This window comes from Heteronotia binoei, chromosome 1, assembly GCF_032191835.1.
Source record: "Heteronotia binoei isolate CCM8104 ecotype False Entrance Well chromosome 1, APGP_CSIRO_Hbin_v1, whole genome shotgun sequence".
In the NCBI taxonomy this organism is placed as follows: Eukaryota; Metazoa; Chordata; class Lepidosauria; order Squamata; family Gekkonidae; genus Heteronotia; species Heteronotia binoei.
Genome location: NC_083223.1, coordinates 97,290,376 through 97,312,494, shown reverse-complemented (window position 1 = coordinate 97,312,494; position 22,119 = coordinate 97,290,376). Strand labels below are relative to the sequence as shown.

The 22,119-nt window shown below is 39.6% G+C and overlaps 1 protein-coding gene across 4 annotated transcripts in view; it reads right to left on the bottom strand.

Annotated features, from left to right (window-relative positions):
• Window positions 1-22,119, bottom strand: part of PRDM1 (PR/SET domain 1) — a 158,652-nt gene that overhangs the window by 21,754 nt on the left and 114,779 nt on the right. For 2 of the 4 annotated variants that reach the window (XM_060237604.1, XM_060237597.1), the window contains one exon: window positions 3,432-3,680. In XM_060237604.1, the coding sequence (XP_060093587.1) occupies window positions 3,432-3,614 (183 nt within the window). In that variant the 5' untranslated portion in view covers window positions 3,615-3,680. Of the gene's footprint in view, window positions 1-3,431; window positions 3,681-5,170; window positions 5,255-16,824; window positions 16,971-22,119 lie in introns of those variants that run through there. The other 2 variants (XM_060237610.1, XM_060237617.1) reach the window with 2 other exon arrangements.

The window sequence follows — 22,119 nt, the reverse complement described above, 5'->3', positions numbered from 1 at the left end:
GAATGAAACTCCTACTCTGTGTGCTCTGTCTGTGGTTCTTGTTGGATACAGAACACCATGTTTCAACATTTGTATGGATTTTCTTTGAGTGGCCATCTTCCCATTGGTTGGAATGGTGGTATATACGTTCCAAACCAAACATACAAAACTACCATGGAAAGTTAGTCCAGTCCATCTCAAGCACTTAGACCTATTTACAATACAGAAGTCTACTCTTAGCTAGTACTTCTTTTAGTTGAAAGAAAAGTTAGCTCAAAAAAACTGAATAAAAGAGCTGAACATAAAATATAATGGATATTGTCATATAGGGGAAAAAATAAAATATTAAGAAGTCAGTAACTTAAAGAGGAAGCTAATGCATAACAAAAATGCCCTTAAAATAATCTCTGACTGAGGCTAGTTGTGTGACATGCCATGGACTCTCACCCTGGTCTTTCAAAAAAGGATGGGACTATGGGATTAATAAAACAATGAGTGTTAAATAAAACCAAAACCAAACACACAAGTCTACATATGAGATACAGGAATATCTCTAGGCACCTGAAATATTACTCTAAATACACTGCTTAATGACAACATTAATATTTGCTGTATGCTCTTCTACAATGAAAACAACCTACAGCTTGCATCATCATTCCATGTGATGACCTTCTAGTCATTTCCCAAAATATATTCAGGGACAGTGCTTACTTGTCACTAAAGTTTCAGAACCATACAGACGCTAAAGTTTCAGTTCTCAAGGTACAACTTTGGAGACCGCCCCCCCACAATGACAGGGAAGAACCAGTTTGACATGACAAGGAAGAACCAGTGAAGAACACCTTGGATCCAAATATTGCCTCAGCCATGAACTATCATTTGGCAAGTCAAACTTTCAGTCCTACTCCTATCAAATTGGAATTCACAGTGACCTGGGCTCTTCCTAAGGCTCTGGTGATAATGAAAATATGTATAAAGCACAATTAATGACTGAGGCAGCATATCTTGAACAAAGGTACAGAAATACTGATACAAACTATACATACCCACTGAATTCCCTATAACTTACTTTTAAGACTCACAAAGAGTAAATAAAAACTTGACCAGATGGTAGAAAGAGCTAATTAACTATAGATACTGCTGTGACAGAGTAGCTTTCAACCTGTACCTGTTTCATCACACTGAGGGTGACTAGCAAGTCTACAATGCAACACAACTGAGCACTGTAAGATTACAATAGGATAAACAAGGGATAAGGAATGGAAAAAATAAATATTTCCTTCTCTTGATTTGTTCCATTTAACAACAGTGACCAGAACTGAAAATGTGGAGGATATAATTTATTGAAATTAATTACTAGTAAATTAATTACAGAAATTAGACAATTTATGAGAAACAACTAAAGATCATTCTTTCTCAAACTTAGACCAAAGTAATCCCAATCATAATTGCCACAGCCATACTGAAATGTAATAAAACATATTATTAATCTATCCCCTCCCCCCAATGCTTGATTGCTGCTAGCCCAGCTCGTAAGATCTCAGAAACTACGAAGCATCAGCCCTGGTTAGTACTTGGATGGGAGACCACCATGAGGGTCCAGGGCTGCTGCACAGAGGTGGACTTCTCCTGTGCATCTCTTGCCTTGAAAGCCCTATGGGGTCACCATAAATCGGCTGCAACTTGACAGCTCTTTCCACCACGATTTTTTTATTTTCTGTCTTGTTATATTGCTATCATTTTAACTCTCTTAGCTTTATGACTCTAGCTTGCACTTCATTATCCATTGCTGCTATTAATATGAGATCATGTAAACTATTTGTTGTTGTTTGTTCACAGTGTTTTCAAAACCTTATTTGTATTACTATTTTAGAATATTTGTTGTGATTTGCCCTGATTTTTTTTTTAAAGAAGTGTGGAATTTCAATATTTTAGATAAATACATACACAGAGCAAGAACATTTTTAAAGATTGTTTTTCAGTCTGTTTGTGATGGAGTAAAGAAGATTAAACTGAAAAAGTGGAGTTCATGTAAACTGATGTTAGAGTGATCTTTATATTTCAATAGAAGGGCCAATCGGTAAAATTGTATGACACAGCACACAAGCTTACCACCCAAGTCAGGAGCACAGCATGAACAAGGAAAAACAGAAGCAGCTTATATTTCCTTTAGCTAATCATTTCACTATAGTACGCAAGGGAGCTAGTTAAAATAAGTTTCCTACCAGTTTTCTGGGCATTCTAACAATAGTGCTATTTGGTGCTCGTTTATCCTGGTTCTGTTCCTGTACACAAGTCTTTTAGTGCTGTTTGTTTTAGGAGGATACTTTTAATAACTAGAAAGGAATGAATTTACACCCTTCTTTAGCTCTGTGGTCAGTTCATTAGCTACAGTAGAAGCACAGGTTATGGCTGTTCCACCACAAGCTGCAGGACAGGGACAAAAATGATGGGCTGTCCCTACCATTATTAGCTAGCTGAACATCACGCCTAGCTATAATAGCTACTCTATATGAAGGAATAAACAGGCAGCCAATTGCTCATCCAGCTTAATTTTTCCCCAGCCCTTCTGAAACAACGCTAAAGAATGCACCCACTCCAGAGACAAGGACTGAAATATACCTGTGTGTCCAGCTGCAAATAAAGGTGTATTGCCCTAAATAAACAAGGCACATAAACACAGGGTAATAATTCAGTGAACCGGTCACAATGTTATCCTCTCTTCTCAGAACATTTATCCTCTTTTCTCAGAACCTTTAACCCTCCCCTCAGCCTTATAATGTATGGAAATGACCCAGACAGTATTAAGAAATGAAGAGATAGGATACTCCATCATTCAGAAACACACATCTCCCATTTTATGCAAAATCTATTTTTCTAGGCTGGCTTCAATAGGAGCTGATGGTACAAAGCCTTCTCACCTGCCCCCACTAACTGCAGTCTTCCCTTTTAGCTTCCCAAAGTGCTGTCATGGGGAAGGAAAGCCTCCAGAACTGCTTGGGGGCAAAATGGAGGTCTGCAATGGGAGGAAGGAATCAGTGAAATTGGTCCCCTCTCTCACTGGAAACTGGCCTTTGGGCCCAATGCTTTGTTATTATTTTGAACCCCTGAAATACTTTAGGAATACTTGAATGCTTTATACATGGGAAATTTATTTGTTTGTGCTTTTTACGGTGCAATCTGAAGTGGAGTCACATTCATCAAAGCACTTGGAAGGGGATAACTCTGCCTCAGATTACACTGAAAATCACTCTGGAACCATTTGAGTTTTCCCATGCAGGATACAAGAACTAAACATATTAATATCTAGGATATTTCCAGAATATTGTCTTCAACATAATTAATGGTGCTTAAATATATTAAAAACTGAAATCAAAAGGATATCCCCACTTTTAAGTGAAATGAGATTTGACTGCCAGGCTTGAAACCATCCTTGGCACACATCTTCTTACCTCTTTGCAATTTCCAGCAAATTTGAAGATCAAGTTCCTTGGCAAGGAAGACTCAGCCTGGGTTATGCTTCCACTTTCTGTGCTGGAATCCGCAGGGTGATCATTTACAATATATGTACACTTCTCTTCAAATTCAGCCTCTGTCCATAGAGTCATGTCAGCATCCTCCATGTCCATTTTCATTATCAATGTTGTCCCTTTCTCCAGGGCTCCGTGATTTACAATATGTGAGCTACACAACGGGGCAGCCTGGAAAAGATCACATTTAGTTCTTATTCTATTAGCACAATATGACTGCAACAGCAATCTAATGACACTTCTGATAGAAATATTGGCCTAGCTGGGAACGGTCAGAGATGCAAAATAAACTCAGCTCTTTCCACTGAAGCACCGCTTCAAAGGCTGGATTGGGAGGAAGTCACCAAAATAAAGGGGAAGAAATGACATCTTCTACAGGAACAGGTACTTAGACCTTTTCTAAATACCTGATGTGGGTAAGAGATACAATCAAAAAGCTCAGGGTGTGTATATATAAAAAAAGCCTACGGTCATAGCTACAAGACCACTTACTGCCTGTGGAAAAGCTGCTTCAGAAAAGTGTCATAAACAACGAAAGGAAAAGGAAGGAACTGCAGTCTGCGTCTGAATGATCTAAAAATGGAAAGTGCATGTTGGGAGACCGGAATCCAGCCTTGTCTTTTCCAAATGGGGGAGGATGAACTTTCCCACCAGCTTCTAACACACAAACAACTTTCAAAAACAACACTCCCCCCCTGTATTGACATCCTCTGGCATAGAAAGCATTGGGAGGCTATATCCTGCCAGCATTGCTTCAGCCTGCAAAGAATTACTAGAAATAATGACAGTACAAAAAGGTAAAATCTTCTATAGCTGCTTACAGATTAGAGACAAACCACTCAAACAAAAGTGACCATCCATCTGAGGAAGTTAGAATAGGGCTACACTGGAACTGCTGTCGAGTAGCAGCTAACCAGCATGAGCCAGGAAGTTTCTTATTCAAACCTTAGTTATGTACTCACTAGGTATCCTCAGGCAACCCACTGTCTGTTCATCTCAGTGTTTCATTTGCACTAATGCTGACCTATCCTACAGGTTTGATGTAAATGCATATTATTATCAGCATTATCAGTGTTCTGTTTCCACTGAAACATCAATATTAAAGTTTAAAATGGAGTGTTAATATTTTGTGAAAAATACAACTCTAAACCAACACAGACTTAACACCCTTCTGTCACTTCAACTACTGTCCTATTCCAGTGCCAGGAACTTGCCCCTTAAAAAGTCCAAACATCACTGTGTTTTCCCTGGAGCAGAATTACTACACAAACATCAGCTTTTCCAAAACAAAGATCTGAGACTCCAGCATTGTACTGCTAATCCTACTAGCGATTTTTATCTGGATTGTAATAATCCATTCAAATAAATATTTTGTACACAGCAAAGGACTACAAAAAGGTATTACCTTACCTCCAGGTTCCTCCAATTTTTTTTATTTTTCTGTCTTTAAAAAACTAGTTCCTCTTACAATCCTTATGGGCTTGCTGAAATTAAATCCCCACTCGCCTACTATCTGAACAAGCACATTAGTCCTCTCCAAGAAAGACTAATACTGAAACTCAATGAACTGGCAGTTGCCACTACCAGCAAAAAGAATTAATCATCACTAAACACAAAAGGTTTTCTCTTCTGGATTCAAAAGAAGGAAGGAAGCTGCTTACCAAGGTACAGTCCACAAATATTTCCAGCTGGCAGCTCGGTGTTTCAGGTAAGTCTCACACATAGCTACGGAGTCAACATTTCTTACTGCCTTACTTGCTGCGTTAAAGTAATACCGACTCAAACATACAGAGCTGACGCCTTTTGCTTCTCTCTTTCAGTCAAGACAGGTGCTGCTGCACTTAACCTCTCTGAAACACTGACTGAATACTTTCAGGCTGTTAACCAAACAGACTCTTCCTTTCTCCTCCCTGTTTCAGGTTTCCTATATCTGATTTACGCACAGTCACATCTGCTAACAGCAGGGGTGGGGCTTTACCTGTAACACAAAGATTATCCAATGAAACTCTGATCTAGTCAGAAGGAATTTCTCCTTTCCACCTAAGTCGCACCAATGCAGATTTTTCCTGCCAGCACGTACAGCTGTAAGAATTCTGGAACACAACTTAAATTCCATGGAAGAGAAACATGTTTGGTTTAAAATGTGATGTGATCTTTGCCTTCTAAAAATCCATTACCCAACTATGAGACTGAAGATACAATTATATAACGCTTCTATCTGATCCTGAAATCTGTATTTAACTGGGCATTTTTGGAAGCCTGGAAGTCTGTTTATTATTTCCAAAAACAAACACCAAAATTATTGTAATCTTATCCATGCATTACCACTATTTCTTACAATACGCATAAGAACTGACTTGGTTTGCTTGGTTACTTTTTAAAAAATCATTTAAAAAAAAATAAGTGAAGCTTTCCTCTGCTTGTGCCTTTTCAAAGGATGGTTCATACACTACACAGTATGGAGAGAAAAGCTACATAACTGAAGCTTTTATTAGACACGATCACTTAAAGAGTATATTGCTAATGGAAGAAGTATTAGCAACTAGTAATTAGTGGGACATGCACTCTTGCCATTTCTTTTTCCTCCTTCCAAGTTAGTGTACTGCCTTGAAGGAAGGACATCCTGTGATGATGGCATACGATGTCCTGTTTGTTTATTATTAAGCACGCAGACCTTGCATTCCTACTTCTTATTACCAAACAAATCAGATGCCTAACTTCCTTCAGTGGTCCTGGCCCTTTATTGAAGAATCCTTCTGCTAGCGACAGCTAAGATGATGCATAGCTCCATTTATAGTCACTCACAAAGTTAAGAGTGCCAGTCAAGGCAGTTCACCAAAGGACAAGTCTCCTACTTTTCCTTTTTACATCATATCTGCAGACATGTTTTTTTTTAAATCATGCCTTTCCTCTTATACAGGCAGAAACGTGTTTTGACTTTGTATAAAAACACAAACACAAGAACTTGCTTGCATGTGGGGAGAGGTTCTGTTATTTAGACAAATGATCACTCCCCCCATTAAAAGTTAGAAATCACTCTCTTTGACGTACATGTTATACCGTCACCCTCTTGAAGTTCTTATGGAAGAAGGTGAAAGGGATTATTTGTCATTCTAGGCGACACAGCACTGAGAATAGCACATATCTGTGTAAAGACTTTGGCATCTTCTAATGAAGAAGCACTCATGCTGCTGGACATAAGTAGGACAACAGCGCCAAACAAGTGTCCTGGCTTAACTGTTACTTGTACGTAATACCACAGGAAAGGTGGCAAGGGCATCACGCTGATGGGTATAAAGGTAATTGGATATGCAATTGGAAGAAATATTCATTTAAAGCAGAGAAACGCAGCCACCTTGACTTTGGCAATTAACTTATGCTGAGGGTAGAATCCAATGCCTTCTAACCACATGGGCTGCTTTAAAAAGTACACGGTGTTGCATAGTTACCTGGATATGTGGTAACTCACACAATGTTAGGCTCCTGCAATCACTCAGAAGTGGGGAACCTTAATAAAGTTGTACATAATGGTTTCATTCATTTTTCTTCTCATTAGTGACTTTGCTTTTATGAGAGTTATGTATTTTAATATGTACACTGCTTTGAGAGTTTGGGCTGTGAGACCAAATTATATATCATAATTAAATAAAGTATTATGCCTTACCCTGCCATACCCATATGTCCTACCCTGCATGGCCCAGGCTACCAGCTCTCATCAGATCTTGGAAGCTAAGCAGGGGTGGCCCTAGTTAGTACTTAGATGGAGATCACCAAGGCAGTCCAGGGTTGCTGTACATACGTAGGATTGCCAGGTTCTACCTTGCAGCTGGTGGAGGGCTCCCAGGTCCTTTCTGGCATCTTCTGCTGTATGTGTAAAACGTGCACAGCATGATAACATCACCAAGAAGTGATGTCATTTCATTGCCAACATCAGAGGGTGATGCCCAAGCAAAGCTCTGTGGTTTTTTGCCTATAGAACCACAGAGCTTGCCCAAAAATTAGAGCATCACCCTCAGTTTTGGTGATGTGATGACATCATTTCAATTGGGGGTGGGGTTTCCTCAATCAAAATCCTCAAGAACGGGGAGAAACCCCCTGGGACCTAGGGGCTGGAAACCCTAGTGCAGGGGCAGCCAATAGCAAACCACCTCTCAATGCCTATTGCCTTGAAAACCTTACAGGGTCACTGTAAGTCGGCTGTGACTTGATAGCTCTTTTCATCACCACTATTTTGCATATAGTTCCAGGGACTGACATGTTGGATGTGTGACTGACATGGTTACTTGTTCCCTAGTGGCAAGACAACACTGGATATGCAGAGATGGGGCAAACTTGGTATGGGAAGTAACCATGTCAGCTACTTCGTATTAATGTTGCTGTCGTACCATGGGAAGCTCCCATATGGAAGCAATAAACATGAACTGGCCCTGAGTCATCTCATGTGAATGAAAAACAATGCATTCATTCTTTTGCCCTACAGACACAATTACATGAACAGATCCCAAAATGTAAGTTTCCCTTTGACATAAGCAAAGGCCACACACCCCTGATGTAGCCAATCCTCCAAAAGCTTACAGGGCAATTAGTACAGGGCCTACTATAAGCTTCAGGAGGATTGGCTACATCAGGTGGTGTGGCCTAATATGCAAAGGAGTTCCTGCTACAAAAAAGTCCTGGACATATGTATGTCTCATGGCACAACTTGATGTTATGGTGTCCACGGGTCTTCTGATCCGTGGACACGGCTGCATTTTGCAACTGAATTTGGGCCATTTAAAAATGCTATAAATTCAGCTGTAAAATGGCTGAAGTGTCTATGGATGGGACCTATGGAAGCTATAATATCTAATTGAGCCCTCAGAGCCTTCTAGTTCCTTGTTCATTTAGAAATATATGTTGTAACAATAGCAACATAATTTAAGATATGACAAACAATTTCTCAATGTTTACTCAACAAAATATGACAAGCATAAGGAAACAGCATTAGTAGTATTTTTTTTCATCCTCACAAACAAGGATTCTATTTCCCAACTGCATCACTGTATCCAATGACATAGTGAACTGAAATTTCACTGAAGGCCTCCCAATAAGGCTGCCAACCTCCAGGTGGGGCCTGGAAATATGCCAGAATTACAATTGTTCTCTAGTCTATGAAGATTAGTTCACCTTGAGAAAATGGCAGCTATGTAGGGTAAATTCTATGTCAGGGCTGTCAAACATGCATTCCGGGGACCAAATCAGGCCCTTGGAGAGCTCCTATCAGGCCCCCGAGCAACTGACTGTCATCTGCTTCCTTCTTCTTATATCTTGCTTCCTTTTGCATAACAGCTTGCTTTGCAAGGCTTGTTCAATCGCACAGGAGCTACAGAGCAAAACCTCTATTTTCTCTATTGGCTGAGGCTCCTTCCTCCCCTGTTCCCTCGGGAAGGAAAGAAAAAGCCACAGCTTGCTTTGTCCAGTTCCTTGGATCCCATGGGAGAAATACAAAGAAAGCACCTTTAAGACCAATGAGTGCTAATGTTTTAAGCATGTTTTAAGTTTTTTAAAAAATATTTGATTGTCTTTGTCTGTGTCCTTTATAAACTTTATATCCCTACTACCTAATCTTAAACAGGTACGCACATGGCCTGGCCTGTCATGGCCCAGCCCAACAAGGTCTCATTTATGTCATATCCGGCCCTCATAACAAATGAGTTCGACACCCCTGTTCTATGTAACTGTGCCCTGCCGAGATCACATTCCTCCTCAAACCCCATCTTTCCCAGGCTGTATCCAGGTATCACCAGATATCTCCCAGCCTATAATTGGCAACCCTACTTCTCAAATTATGAGGCTTTCAGTAATATTCCATATACAAAAGAATTAGTGGGGGCAGGGAGAGAAAAATGCACACAAATAGCACAAAAAATTGTATTTATATCCATCATGAACATACTGAGATCTGTCAGGATGTCTGAATTATCCCACTCCCACCTTGATGTCCATATTTAGAGTCTTCAGTGAGACACAGGAGATGCAAGAACTGTGTGTGAAATACTACAGATATCTGGAAGGCACCCAAGTCTCTTAATGGCATTTCTCTAAGACACAGTTTTGCTGTTTCATATGTCTTACCCAATAGTAGTAGTTTTAGAACTGGTATAAAAAAGAACTAAACAAAGTATAGATAGATATAGAGACATGCTGCATTAAAGCAGCAAGCATGAAACAATTTTGTCATTCAAATACTGACATAACAACTGACCTTTGACTGTTCTACATGTCTTATTACTTGAAAATGGGCATGTGTGCAGGTCCTCTGCCTACAGCAATCTGTCTTTAGCTTACCTATCTCTCTAATTGAGTGGCAGTTTATTATTTTTGCATAGGATTCTCTCACAGCAATAAGTGCTGTCATCTGGAATTTGCAGTCTGTTATTCATTTCAGAAAAAGTCATTTTTAATCATGTTTTTATTTTTCTTCTTTGCTCACAGAAAGCCTCAATTACCTTATTAGTCAGCATTTCTCAAAACAGGTCTCTCCGTGCAGTAATGTAGCTCTCAGCAGCAAATCATGAATGGCTCTCTAACAGTCCTGATGTCAGAAACTCTCCCCCTTCCCTGCACACAGGCTCCACTTCCTTTGATGCTATCGCCACTTGAGCTCAACAGAAAGTTAATTCTAGTCCAGCAGCAGTTGCCTTTTCGTGCATTTGTGTCACTTACAAAGGGGGCGGGGATGAGAAGAAAAGAGCAATGAATCTGAGAGGCTAGCTTTCTTTTGAGGAGTGTTAGTGCACAATAGATTAAAAATACACCCATTTCCCCCTCTTTACACAAACAAGATAGATCCAAGTAGTCAGCCGTGTTGGTCTGAAGTAGTAGAACAAAATAGGAGTCAAGTCGCACCTTTAAGACCAACTTAATTTTATACAGAATGTAAGCTTTTGTGTGCTCTCTAAGCACACTTCATCAGATGAGGAATCTGGTACAGTGAGCAAAGACAAACATAGCTGGTAGTCAGTAGTTCAGAATGCATTCTGAGCCACTGACTACCAGCTATGTGTGGGCTTTGCTCACTGCACCGGATTCCTCATCAGATGAAGTGTGCTTAGAGAGCACACAAAAGCTTATGTTCTGAATAAAACTAAGTTGGTCTTAAAGGTGCAATTTGACTCCTATTTTGTTTTACACAAACAAGGTCAGAGATGGAAAGATGCCATCAATGGCATTAATGATCTTTTCATTTTCCATTTCCTCCACAAAGGAATCTTTATTGTCAATAAATGTTTGGAACACAGAATGCCAGCAGTAATGGTTCAGGATATGTATGGATGCTTATGGATGGGGGAAAAATCATAGTGAAGAAATGTTGCCCAAACTCTAAATGCTTTTCCCCAAGTTCATTATAATCCTGACAGAAAGCTTACTCTGAGATGCAAAAAAAAAATGTGTGTATACACTCTCTCCCCCCCCTACATATCTTCTCTTTTTTTGTGGCCTTCTCCCCAGAAATCTGCTTGAAACAGCTTTTGTCAACTCAAAACACAAAGTATAATAACCACATCAGCAGGTATTACAATAGGTACTAGAAACAATATCAAAATAGTGCAAACACAGGAAGTCCAGCATAATATTGCAAAAACGCATATCACAAAAGACAAACTATACAATAATAGAAACAAACCATGAAATAATAATTCCATTGCATAAGAGAAAAACCAGTCAGATAACTGTCCACTTTGCACCACCGTAGAACAACCTCCAAAGTTATCACAGGAATGTTAGTACTTCACCATTACCATCATATGCAGAGTTACATCCTTCTAAGTTCATTGGAGTGAATGAGTTTTGAAGGGTATAACTGTTTAGGATTTTCCTGATGTTTATTTTAAGAAAAAGGAAAAAGAAAGTCTGGAGATGGTGCACTGCATAGCTATGATGCTTTTGAATTAATATATTGAGCTTCCAGAGCTTGCCTTTAATTATAAAATACAGACTCACAATACTTCCTGAATTCCTTAGTATTTATTTTGGCTTAGTTGTGTAACAGCAAATAAAAATGTATCAGAAATGGTCTCAAATAGTACTGTTCTAATGTCAAAAAAAGTATTCATAGTGCCAATTTACTTATCTCAAATGGATTGCATTACACCATATTCTGAGAACTACTTTCCATAAGATCTGGTTCATCATACATCATATATGGAATTTATTACTTTTCCCAGTATCTCACATGAACTACTTCATACTATACCTGCTGACCCTCTTTTAAAAAACAAATTCAGTTCTATACTAATGAACTTTACATTTTTTAAAAAAATATATATCAATACTTAACAGAGTCAGCTTTTTTTGCAATTTCACCAGTGATCCTAGCACCAGAATCTCTTAATCATTAGATTTAAACATACCAGTAAGATGCAGAAAGGAGATGGAAGTACCACTGATAATGGTATTTGCCCATATCTGAGAGCTAATAGATTAGTGTGTTCAAACTTGAAATGTCACTTTTTAGTTAAATTCTGTACAGTTTCAGCTCTGTAGCATATGTAAAGATCCCTATTGCCTTTACCTCAATGGAATACTTCTAGGAAAGCAGGGAGTAAGTGTAACACCTGAATAAAGGGATCTTCTATTTAGACATTAGTATCTCTCCTGTGATGTTACTTCTACTTAAAGACTATTCCATCTGCATTTCTAGTGTAGGTACAACTTGCACAGATTTTATATCAATTTTTACTGTCACAGATCCTCCAAAGAATCCTGAGATGAAGATAAAAGATTTTTATTTAATGAAGATAAAAAAAAATCCTGCTAGCGTTCTCTAGCTTCTAGTTCCTCAGACACCTAGAGGGGAAGGGAAATTACTGTAAAATCCACTGAATTCTGTTGGGTACATATGTACACAGAGAGAAATTCTAAGAAAGTTTACTTGGCATTCTAATCATATCTATCCAACAGGGCTTACTCCCAGGAAAGTGTTATTAGGAACACATTGTTAGCATAAGATCTTCAAGCACATGAGAATACACAGAGTACTTATTTAGAACTAAGCACTTGTAAATGAGGTGAGCGAATGGTGAGTTCCAGTTCTCAGCACTACACCAAAAACTGACTAGCAGTACAGTGCAAAACCAGCTAATTCTATTGAGTATTATTCTAAGGAAGGATTTGCAAATTATGAAACTGATTTTTTTTACAGTTTCAGCAGGCATGATAAAGCTAAATCTTACTTTTGAGCATTTAGTAGCATGGCAGTCATCTTCAGAATTTAGTAATAATAATTACTATCCTTCATAATACTAATTTAAATAAGCTGTAGAGGGGTTAAAAATAACAGTTTGTCCTAAGAGCCAACTGAACCCATTTTACAGATGGTGGGTTAGGGCTGAGAAATAGGTACCTGCTAACTCCATAGATAAGAGCCCCGTGGCGCAGAGTGGTAAGCTGCAGTACTGCAGCCCAAGCTCTGCTCACGACTTGAGTTCGATTCTGGCAGAAGCTGGATTCAGGTAGCCAGCTCATGGTTGACTCAGCCTTCCATCCTTCCTAGGTCGTAGAATGACTACCCAGTTTGTTGGGGGTAAAGTGTAAATGACTGGGAAAGGCAATGGCAAACCATCCCATAAAAAAAAGTCTGCCATGAAAACGTGAAAGCAACGTCGCCCCAGAGTCGGAAACGACTGATGCTTGCACAGGGGATTATCTTCACATTTTAACTCCATAAACTGTAATTTGAACTCAAACAAAAATTCACTGCTCTGTTCACTGGATTGACTTTTAATTTAGTTGTGGTGCTCTGGCATTTTGCATCCTAGATTTTATATATATCAGGGGTGGCCAAGGGTAGCTCTCCAGATGTTTTTTGCCTACAACTCCCATCAGCCCCAGCCAGCATGGCCAATGGCTGGGGCTGATGGAAGTTGTAAGCAAAAAACATCTGGAGAGCTACCCTTGGCCACCCCTGATATATATGATTTGCAATACAGAGACAGGGAGAAACCTCAGAAGCAGACATGGCATGATAGGTGTTGATGTGTAAGATGAGTAACATTTACAGAAAAGTAAAAGTAGGAAAGGAATTACTTTGTATTGGTTTTTAAGTGAGGGCATGCCTTCATGCTCCTTGATATAATACACTGAAATCCTTGGTTTCAGGCAGAAATATTTTTTTAAACAGATGTTTGCCTAATTTACTATGTCCCTCAGTCCTTTCTTCTTATTGTAGGAAACCTTTCCACCTTTCTTTTCTGGAGACTTTGTCACTTCTTACCTATCTGACAGTAGTGATTCCATCTTCTTTCACCCAGGGAATTTAGCATGTATAAAGAAGGTAAATTCATCTGTTCTCATTAAATACCTGACACCTTATCCTCCTTTTGAATGTTGTAAATGTTTGCTTTGCAAAATCTAGGAAAGCCTTCTAGCTTTGCAAAATCCAGGAACAAAAAAGGAGCTGAGAGAGCCCCTTTAAAACTATGCATCCTTGCTTATCTACTCCTTTATCAACAGGCTATTGTTTTCCCCAATAGGGCTCATTGTGGATGGTTGACCAAAAAAGGTTAATGTTCAAATAGGTGTCTCTCAGTTCCACTAAAGGAATACAGGTTGCTGACAGAAAAGCATCACAGGGCCTTCAGCTACTTCCTGAGGAAGCCAACATGTCAAAGGAGGAGAATGTGCTCGTGTAAGTGACTGGGGAATACCTAAGTGTTGAAGCTGTTTTTATTTTCCTTTCTTTTTCCCCCCACATTGCATCTCTCAGAGCAACAACTTTTAAAGAAAGACACTATCCCCTAGAAGGGATAATCCCACAATGGAGAGTCCATTAAACGTATTAAGGCACTGCCAGCAGCCTGATCTATAAGAGCAGCTCTGTCCTGACAATAGACAATTAAAGCTGATAAATCTGCACTACTTGTTGCCATTCTAATTCCTTGTAATTGTGTGCTTGCTTGTCCCTGCCTCCCGCACACAGGGATGAAGCATGTTTCTTTAATCTCCAGAGTACCTGACCTAGTTCCTATGTGGTCTTTTCAGGACCTGTTTTCTTCCCATCTGGACCTCTTTCCTTCTCTTCCAAAGCACTGAGGAAGGAGTGCAGAAGACAAGAGAAAGCATCAAAACTCAAGTCTCCTGATCAATATTTCTGAAACTCCAAACAATATTTTAATCTATAAATAACAGACAGTCATGTTCAATTTAGCACACTAGTGATTAAACAGTACTTTTCATTATTAAACACTCAACAAGTGGATCAGAGACACAATAACAAATTGATATATCAATATTGGCTACTACTAGCATATGCCAGCTGTATGGGTGTTTTTTTTTGAAATTTTACTTCCATTAACTAGATCTTTCTGAAACTACACTGCATAATTTTCCTTTAGCACATTATTTTTCAGATAAATAGACAATGGCCTCATGTTTCAATAAATAAATAAATAAATAAATAAATCTACTTATCAAACTGCTAAATAAAATTCTGTCCTTTTCATATAGGTTAACCAAGACAGGTAATTATTTATATCTGTTAAAGTACATAATCATGGAGGGAACTTTGCAATTCTGGGTTTCCTAGATTGAAAACAGGATGTTTAATCCTCTTGTTGAGTCTGGTTAATAATTTCAGAATGCAGCATGGCAGATTAATAAAATGATGACCATAACAATGTATTTTGACCTCAACAATCTATCAAATTATTTGTACAATAAATTTATAACTACTTTCACAGGCCCATGTTTCTGAGCTAGTGGTGCTTTTTCTTACACTGTTATTAGAACTGCCATATGCTCCTTATTCTGCTATGACTGACATCAGCTATGGCATACAATGAGTCCACTATCTATTGTTTTAGACATATTACAGGACAACTTGTGGGTGTTTTTGTCTGGAACCTTAATGGTCATAAAAACCTCTAAAAACTTCACACATAATTTTGCCACAAAATGTGCAGCAACTTAAACTTTCTGCACCACTCCCACCCAACTTCAATGGTGGGTTTTGCTGGTTTATTTCAATTGTCCAAGACATTTGGACTGTCTGATTGGCAGGAAAGCATTATTCCTCTGATAATGTTTTCTCTAAACTCTGTGTTTTCTATAGGTTGAACAAAAATAAGTTAGTATGGACTTCCTGTTGCTAGCATTTATTTATTTATTTTTTTAAAAGACCAGTCCTGATTCTGCTTCCCATTACACTTGCAGTTTTATTGTAGCCTAGAAAAATAGAATCTTCCTATTTTTTTTAAATAAACTCTTTAACGAAAGGAAGATATTTGGGAGGATACTGCAAATGATACCTCAGGTTATTATTTATCACATGAAGCTCCATCTAGCTAAGTAAATTAAGAATGCTCAAACAAAAAGGCAGAACAGCTTGTAATAGCTAATGCCCTGAATCTTTTGTTTTCACACTAAGTAACAACTGGGCTTGGCAAAGAAAAGACAACAGTCAGTTTATACTGTAGGCTAAATTGGACCAGCCAACTGCTAGTTAGAATATTGCAAATAATTTACTTTCCATGATAAAAGCAAAAGCAAGCAGCCCCCAGCAGGGGCCCAGCTGATAAAACTGTGTCAAACTCAAACCATTTGTCAAGTGGGAAGGAAAGGAGCAAGCTGAAAGATGGACTCAGGAAGCAGATTTATCTGACACAACACATTAACTAGTATAAATACTGTGGAGAGTGTGTGCATGTGGGGTGGTGGTGGTGGTGGTGGTGAAAGTAAACACATTTACTCAGCAGTACCTTCAACTAGCCAGGAAGAATCATCCATGTAACTCACTTGATCATACCACCCAAACAATCATTTGTCACAAAACCGTAGCACCCCCTTGGTGTCTAGCAGCAGTGTCAGTTAATACATAACACTGAATAATTTTAGCAACACACAAACATGTAATTAACTAAAGTAAGAAGCAAAGCAAAACATTTTATATCTAAGCAAAGGAACTTTTTGGTCATGAAACACACACTTTCTAAAACACCAACTATATTGTATGGGTCTGTTAACTGATACTGTCAGTTCACTAAAAACAAATGTGCATGATGTTGCCAAAGAGGTGAAGTGGTTTATTATTAATACTTCTGTATCATTTAATTTCTCCCAACAATGTCTTTTTTAAAGCTGCATTACGGGGGCAGGAAGCAAATAAGTATGGGTTACAAAAAGAGAATGAAAGGTTTGTTTTGTTCCTTTAATAATAATCCTTGCAATGTAATAATATCAAAGTGTACCATAATAAATAAAATATTCAATAATGTGAAAGAACACAGCTAGTTAATACATTAATGGAAAAACAGTGCATTATGTTGTTAAACTGTACCTTTGTGTAGCCATATAGGACTGATCTTCAGTCTTCAGATCATGCATCCCAGGGCTTTAGTCCATACTGAGTGTCTCATCACTCACACCACACACTCATGCATGCATCACACACACAGACACACTGTAAACATACACCACACATTCTCTCTCTCTCTCTCTCTCTCTCACTGAGACATTGTCAGCGAACCCTGCCTGGAACTGAGCCTTGGACTTTAGAATTTCCTCTTGTGAAAAGGTTTTACCCCTCCCCTTTCCTTATACTCCACCCCATGCAGTAATTAGGCTTAACAACAGCAATTAACAAAATAAACTCTCCTTAGGCTGGTGGACTAATAATTATGACTGCCAAACATCTTTTAAAAAATCAGTGATGTTAAAAAAACCCCACTACTATTATCCATTTGATTTAAAATTTTATTATATAAAAGGGCATTCAAATGCAGATTTTTTGAAAACTTTCTGAATTTTTTAGAAAAATGCACATGATAGACAACTCTCTGAAGTATATAACTGTTTTTGTTCATTTAATTTTTTTGTTCATTTATCAGTTTAAGACTTAGACAAAACTTGTAATTCACATTCATAATAAAATACAGAATTCAGACAGACGCTCTGTACCTTTGAAACTACTGAAATACCATTTTGAACTTGACTGTTGGAATGACTGTTGGAATGAATTGTGGAGACTTGTTTTGAGGACAAAACACAAATATGGGATCATGAAGATTTTTTAAAAAATAAATGACAAAATGATATACATATCAGTAAACAACTATCATAGACAGATGTAAAAATGCTGTAGTTCATTGTACCTGTCTCAAAGGGCATTACAGTGCAATAGTAAACAGAGTTGTATACCCTTCTAAACCCACTGACTTCAACGAGTTTAGAAGGAGGGTACTGCTAGTTAAGATTGCACTGTTAGTCAATAACCACACCCAGCAACTTTCCAATACCTTATATACATCCAACATGAAGAAATGTCCATATTACTTGCAAGAACTACAACATGCACACAGCCTTCTGCTCTTCTGACAATTCTACTGATTGTTGCTATTATGAGTCAAGTGGAACACACTGAAGAAACACTGTATGGATATACACAGAGGAAGAGAGAAAGAGAAATAACATGCCCCTGTTTGGGTAGTTTCTGCTTGATGACTTGCTCTTTTGGTCATACAAGCAGGCAGAAGAAATTTGTTCATAATAATCAGTGCAGCTTTCTGTCCATGCTGACTACTTATTTAAAATATTTATGCCCCGCCTTTCCCCAAGAGGGTTCAAGAGAATCTACAAGAAGAGTACCAGAGGAAATAACACCAACAGCCCCCACCTCATCGAATCTACTTCGCAGCCAAGAACACCAGATCTACATTAAAAATACAAACCATATGACACTGCACTTAAAACCAACAACAAAAGGCCCTGGAGAATAGAATAGCTTTTGCATACTGCAGGGGTTCTTACCTCTTCTAGAAAGCTACTTCATTTATTCACAGAAAGGAAAGGAGAGCAAGACTCAGATCATAACAAGATAATTTTACAAAGTACTTTGAATTTTGAAAGTGCATTTAAAAGCTTAGCAAATAATAACAATAACTTACACAATCCAATACCAGGAGCACATTATACAACATGGGGTCCATCCCCTATCTGTTGTAATGTCTGCCTCAGAGAATGCACCCACAAATGGCAGATGCAAGAAATTGTTAATCTGGAACACAACACTCTGAATCATAAACTGGTATTGTTCCCCCTATTGGCTGCCAAAATCCTTCAGAGCAGTTCACATGTCTGGGCAGAAGAAGTGTCAGGATAGGTGGGGTCTGTTCCTGCCCTGGCTTCCTTCCCCATCTATCTCCTTCTTCTCTTCCTTGATTTGTTAGCACTTCAGGCTCTCACTGAATCTTCTTGGTTGCACACAAAGTACAAGCCCTTCCCACCCAGCTTATTCCCACTCAGCAAAGAAACTCCTGTGGCTTTGTCCATAATATGTGATCTACAGCTGCCTCTTTCTCCTCCAGTCCACAGTAATTCTGTGCTGACTCCAGAGTACTCTTTTCCTTCCTGAGCTACCCATTCTGCTTCCAGGGTTTCTCCTATGACAAAGGAAGCCTCACCTATAACTGTTTCCTACAGGGGACAGGTCACCAACTTATTCCTTCCTTGCATTGCCTTTCTCAGTTGAGCACAGTCCCATTGGGAGTGGGTGGACTGACACACCTAATCCCAAAGTCCAGTTAAGAACCCTTATCCTCACCAAAAAGCACCACACCTCACATAACACCTCTTTCTTTCTCCTGCTTCCACAAAAAATGTTTAGAACATAAGAGAAGCCATGTTGGATCAGGCCAATGGCCCATCCAGTCCAACACTCTGTGTCACACATTGGCCAACATATGTGTGCGTGTATATACATATACATATACACACACATACATATACACACATACACACACACACACACATATATATACTGTGGCTAATAGCCACTGATGGACCTCTGTTCCATATTTTTATCCAATCCCCTCTTAAATCTGGCTATGCTTGTAGCTGCCACCACCTCGTGTGGCAGTGAATTCCACATGTTAATCACCCTTTGAGTGAAGAAGTACTTCCTTTTATCCATTTTAATCTGACTGCTCAGCAATTTCATTGAATGCCCACAAGTTCTTGTATTGTGAGAAAGGGAGAAAAGTACTTCTTTCTCTACTTTCTCCATCCCATGCATAATCTTGTAAACCTCTATCATGTCACCCCGCAGTCGACGTTTCTCCAGTTACAGAACAATTGCAGCCATCACAAGGAAACTGGTGTAGCTTGACTTCAGTGCTGAGAAGTACCTTTGAATCAAGGCCATGTAAGACAAAGTATTCTCCCACCCCATGTAATTTAATGCATTCCTATAAATTCAGGCAAACAGTTAACTGCAGTTAACATAGTTATATTCCTAACCTGTTTTACCTCCAAGATGGCTCACAAGAAAACCTCTAGCAATGAGCTCACTTGGCTCAAGAAGAAGTCCACATATATACCTATATTTGTATTCTGAACTGTTGTGGGAGCTCTTACAGTATGGAAACAAAATGAATGAAAACTGTAAAATGAGTCCCAGTAATTTGTCAGCAGTTTCTAGTAAGTACCGTAATTTTTTGCCGTTGAGTTTTTGCTGTTTTTACTCATGCACATATACTCCACAAAACAGCCATTTAATTATTACAGCAGAAGGCACATTAGAGAACAGTAACCTTAAATGGCTAAATGTACAATCCTAGCCACATTTATTTGAAAGTAAGTCCCATAATGGCTTGAACCCAGTGGGCCTTATTTCTGAGTATGCATATGACTGGTATGGATAGTACAAAATGGATTTAGAAGGGTTATAACTGTTTAAGATTGCACTGTTAATTGCTTAAACCACCCAAGAAGCCTTTAAAATAGCCACTTCTTTACCACAGCCCACTATTACAATCATTCAAACGGGCCACATTCCTCAGTGAGATTACAGTATTCGTTGATACAAACTAAAGCTTGGAAATGCACAGGAAGTATATAACATTGATACCATCCTTCACAAAGCATGCTAGCAAACCACACACATGCCTAGGATTCAGAACCCTAGGGTAAACAAAGGATTTCTCTTGCTGATTTTGTGCTACAATTTACTCAAATGAACTCCACCCCCCTCCCCAAAAAAACCCTCCTAGAATCAGGTTTCTAAGAAGAGTCAGCAGTCCCTACCTGCCACCATCTCTTTCAAGAAACCCTGGAATTGATTGCTCTTGGGTTTTACTTCCCAAAACTTTCTACAGTTATATCATAATATTGTCTCCAGGGGCAGCCTACCACTAGGCAGTGAGTGAGTGAGCAGTGAAGTGGCCAAGTTTGCAGATGACACTAAATTGTTCAGGGTGGTGAGAACCAGAGAGGATTGTGAGGCACTCCAAAGGGATCCATTGAGGCTGGGTGAGTGGGCGTCAACGTGGCAGATGAGGTTCAATGTGGCCAAGTGCAAAGTAATGTACATTGGGGTCAAGAATCCCAGCTACAAATACAAGTTGATGGGGTGTGAACTGGCAGAGACTGACCAAGAGAGAGATCTTGGGGTCGTGGTAGATAACTCACTGAAAATGTCAAGACAGTGTGCGATTGCAATAAAAAAGGCCAACGCCATGCTGGGAATTATTAGGAAGGAAACTGAAAACAAATCAGCCAGTATCATAATGTCCCTGTATAAATCGATGGTGCGGTCTCATTTGGAATACTGTGTGCAATTCTGGTCACCGCACCTCAAAAAGGATATTATAGCATTGGAAAAAGTCCAGAAAAGGGCAACTAGAATGATTAAAGGGTTGGAACACTTTCCCTATGAAGAAAGGTTAAAACGCTTGGGGCTCTTTAGCTTGGAGAAACGTCGACTGCGGGTGACATGATAGAGGTTTACAAGATAATGCATGGGATGGAGAAAGAGAAAAAAGTACTTTTCTCCCTTTCTCACGGTCCGCCCTCTCTTGAAAAAGGCTACATCTGATCCGGCCGAATTGGCTCACTATCGGCCGGTTTCAAATTTGCCCTTTTTGGGCAAAATCATTGAGAGGGCTGTGGCGTTGCAGTTACAGGGCTTCTTGGATGACAATTCCACCTTAGACCCATACCAGTCCGGCTTTTGCCCGGGCCATGGGATGGAGACAGTGTTGGTCGCCCTCATGGATGACCTCCGGCGACATCTGGATTGAGGTGGCTCGGCAGTATTGCTGTTGTTAGACCTATTGGCTGCGTTCGATATGGTCGACCATCGGCTGCTGACCCGCCGCCTCGCCAACGCAGGAATCCGGGGGCTAGCCTTACAGTGGCTTTCCTCCTTCCTTGAGGGTCGGGGACAAAGGGTGGCGATTGGAGGAGAGCTGACCCAGAGGCGCTTACTCAATTGTGGGGTGCCTCAGGGGGCAGTTCTCTCTCCGATGTTGTTTAACTTCTTCATGCGCCCCCTTGCCCAGATCGCCCAAAGGTACAGACTGGGCTGCACCAGTATGCTGATGACACCCAGCTCTATCTATTGATGGGCAGCCGGACTGGCGACGTCCCTGAAAACCTGGACCGGGCGTTGCAAGCCGTGGCAGGGTGGATCATGTCGAGTGGGCTGAAGTTGAATCCAGCAAAGACAGAGGTCCTTTGTGTGGGTTGCGGCGGGCCAGGGGAGATCTCCCTACCAGCCTTTGATGGTGCGTCGCTGATACCAGTGCGCAGGGTCAAGAGCCTGGGAGTGCTTCTCGAGCCTTCCTTGACAATGGAG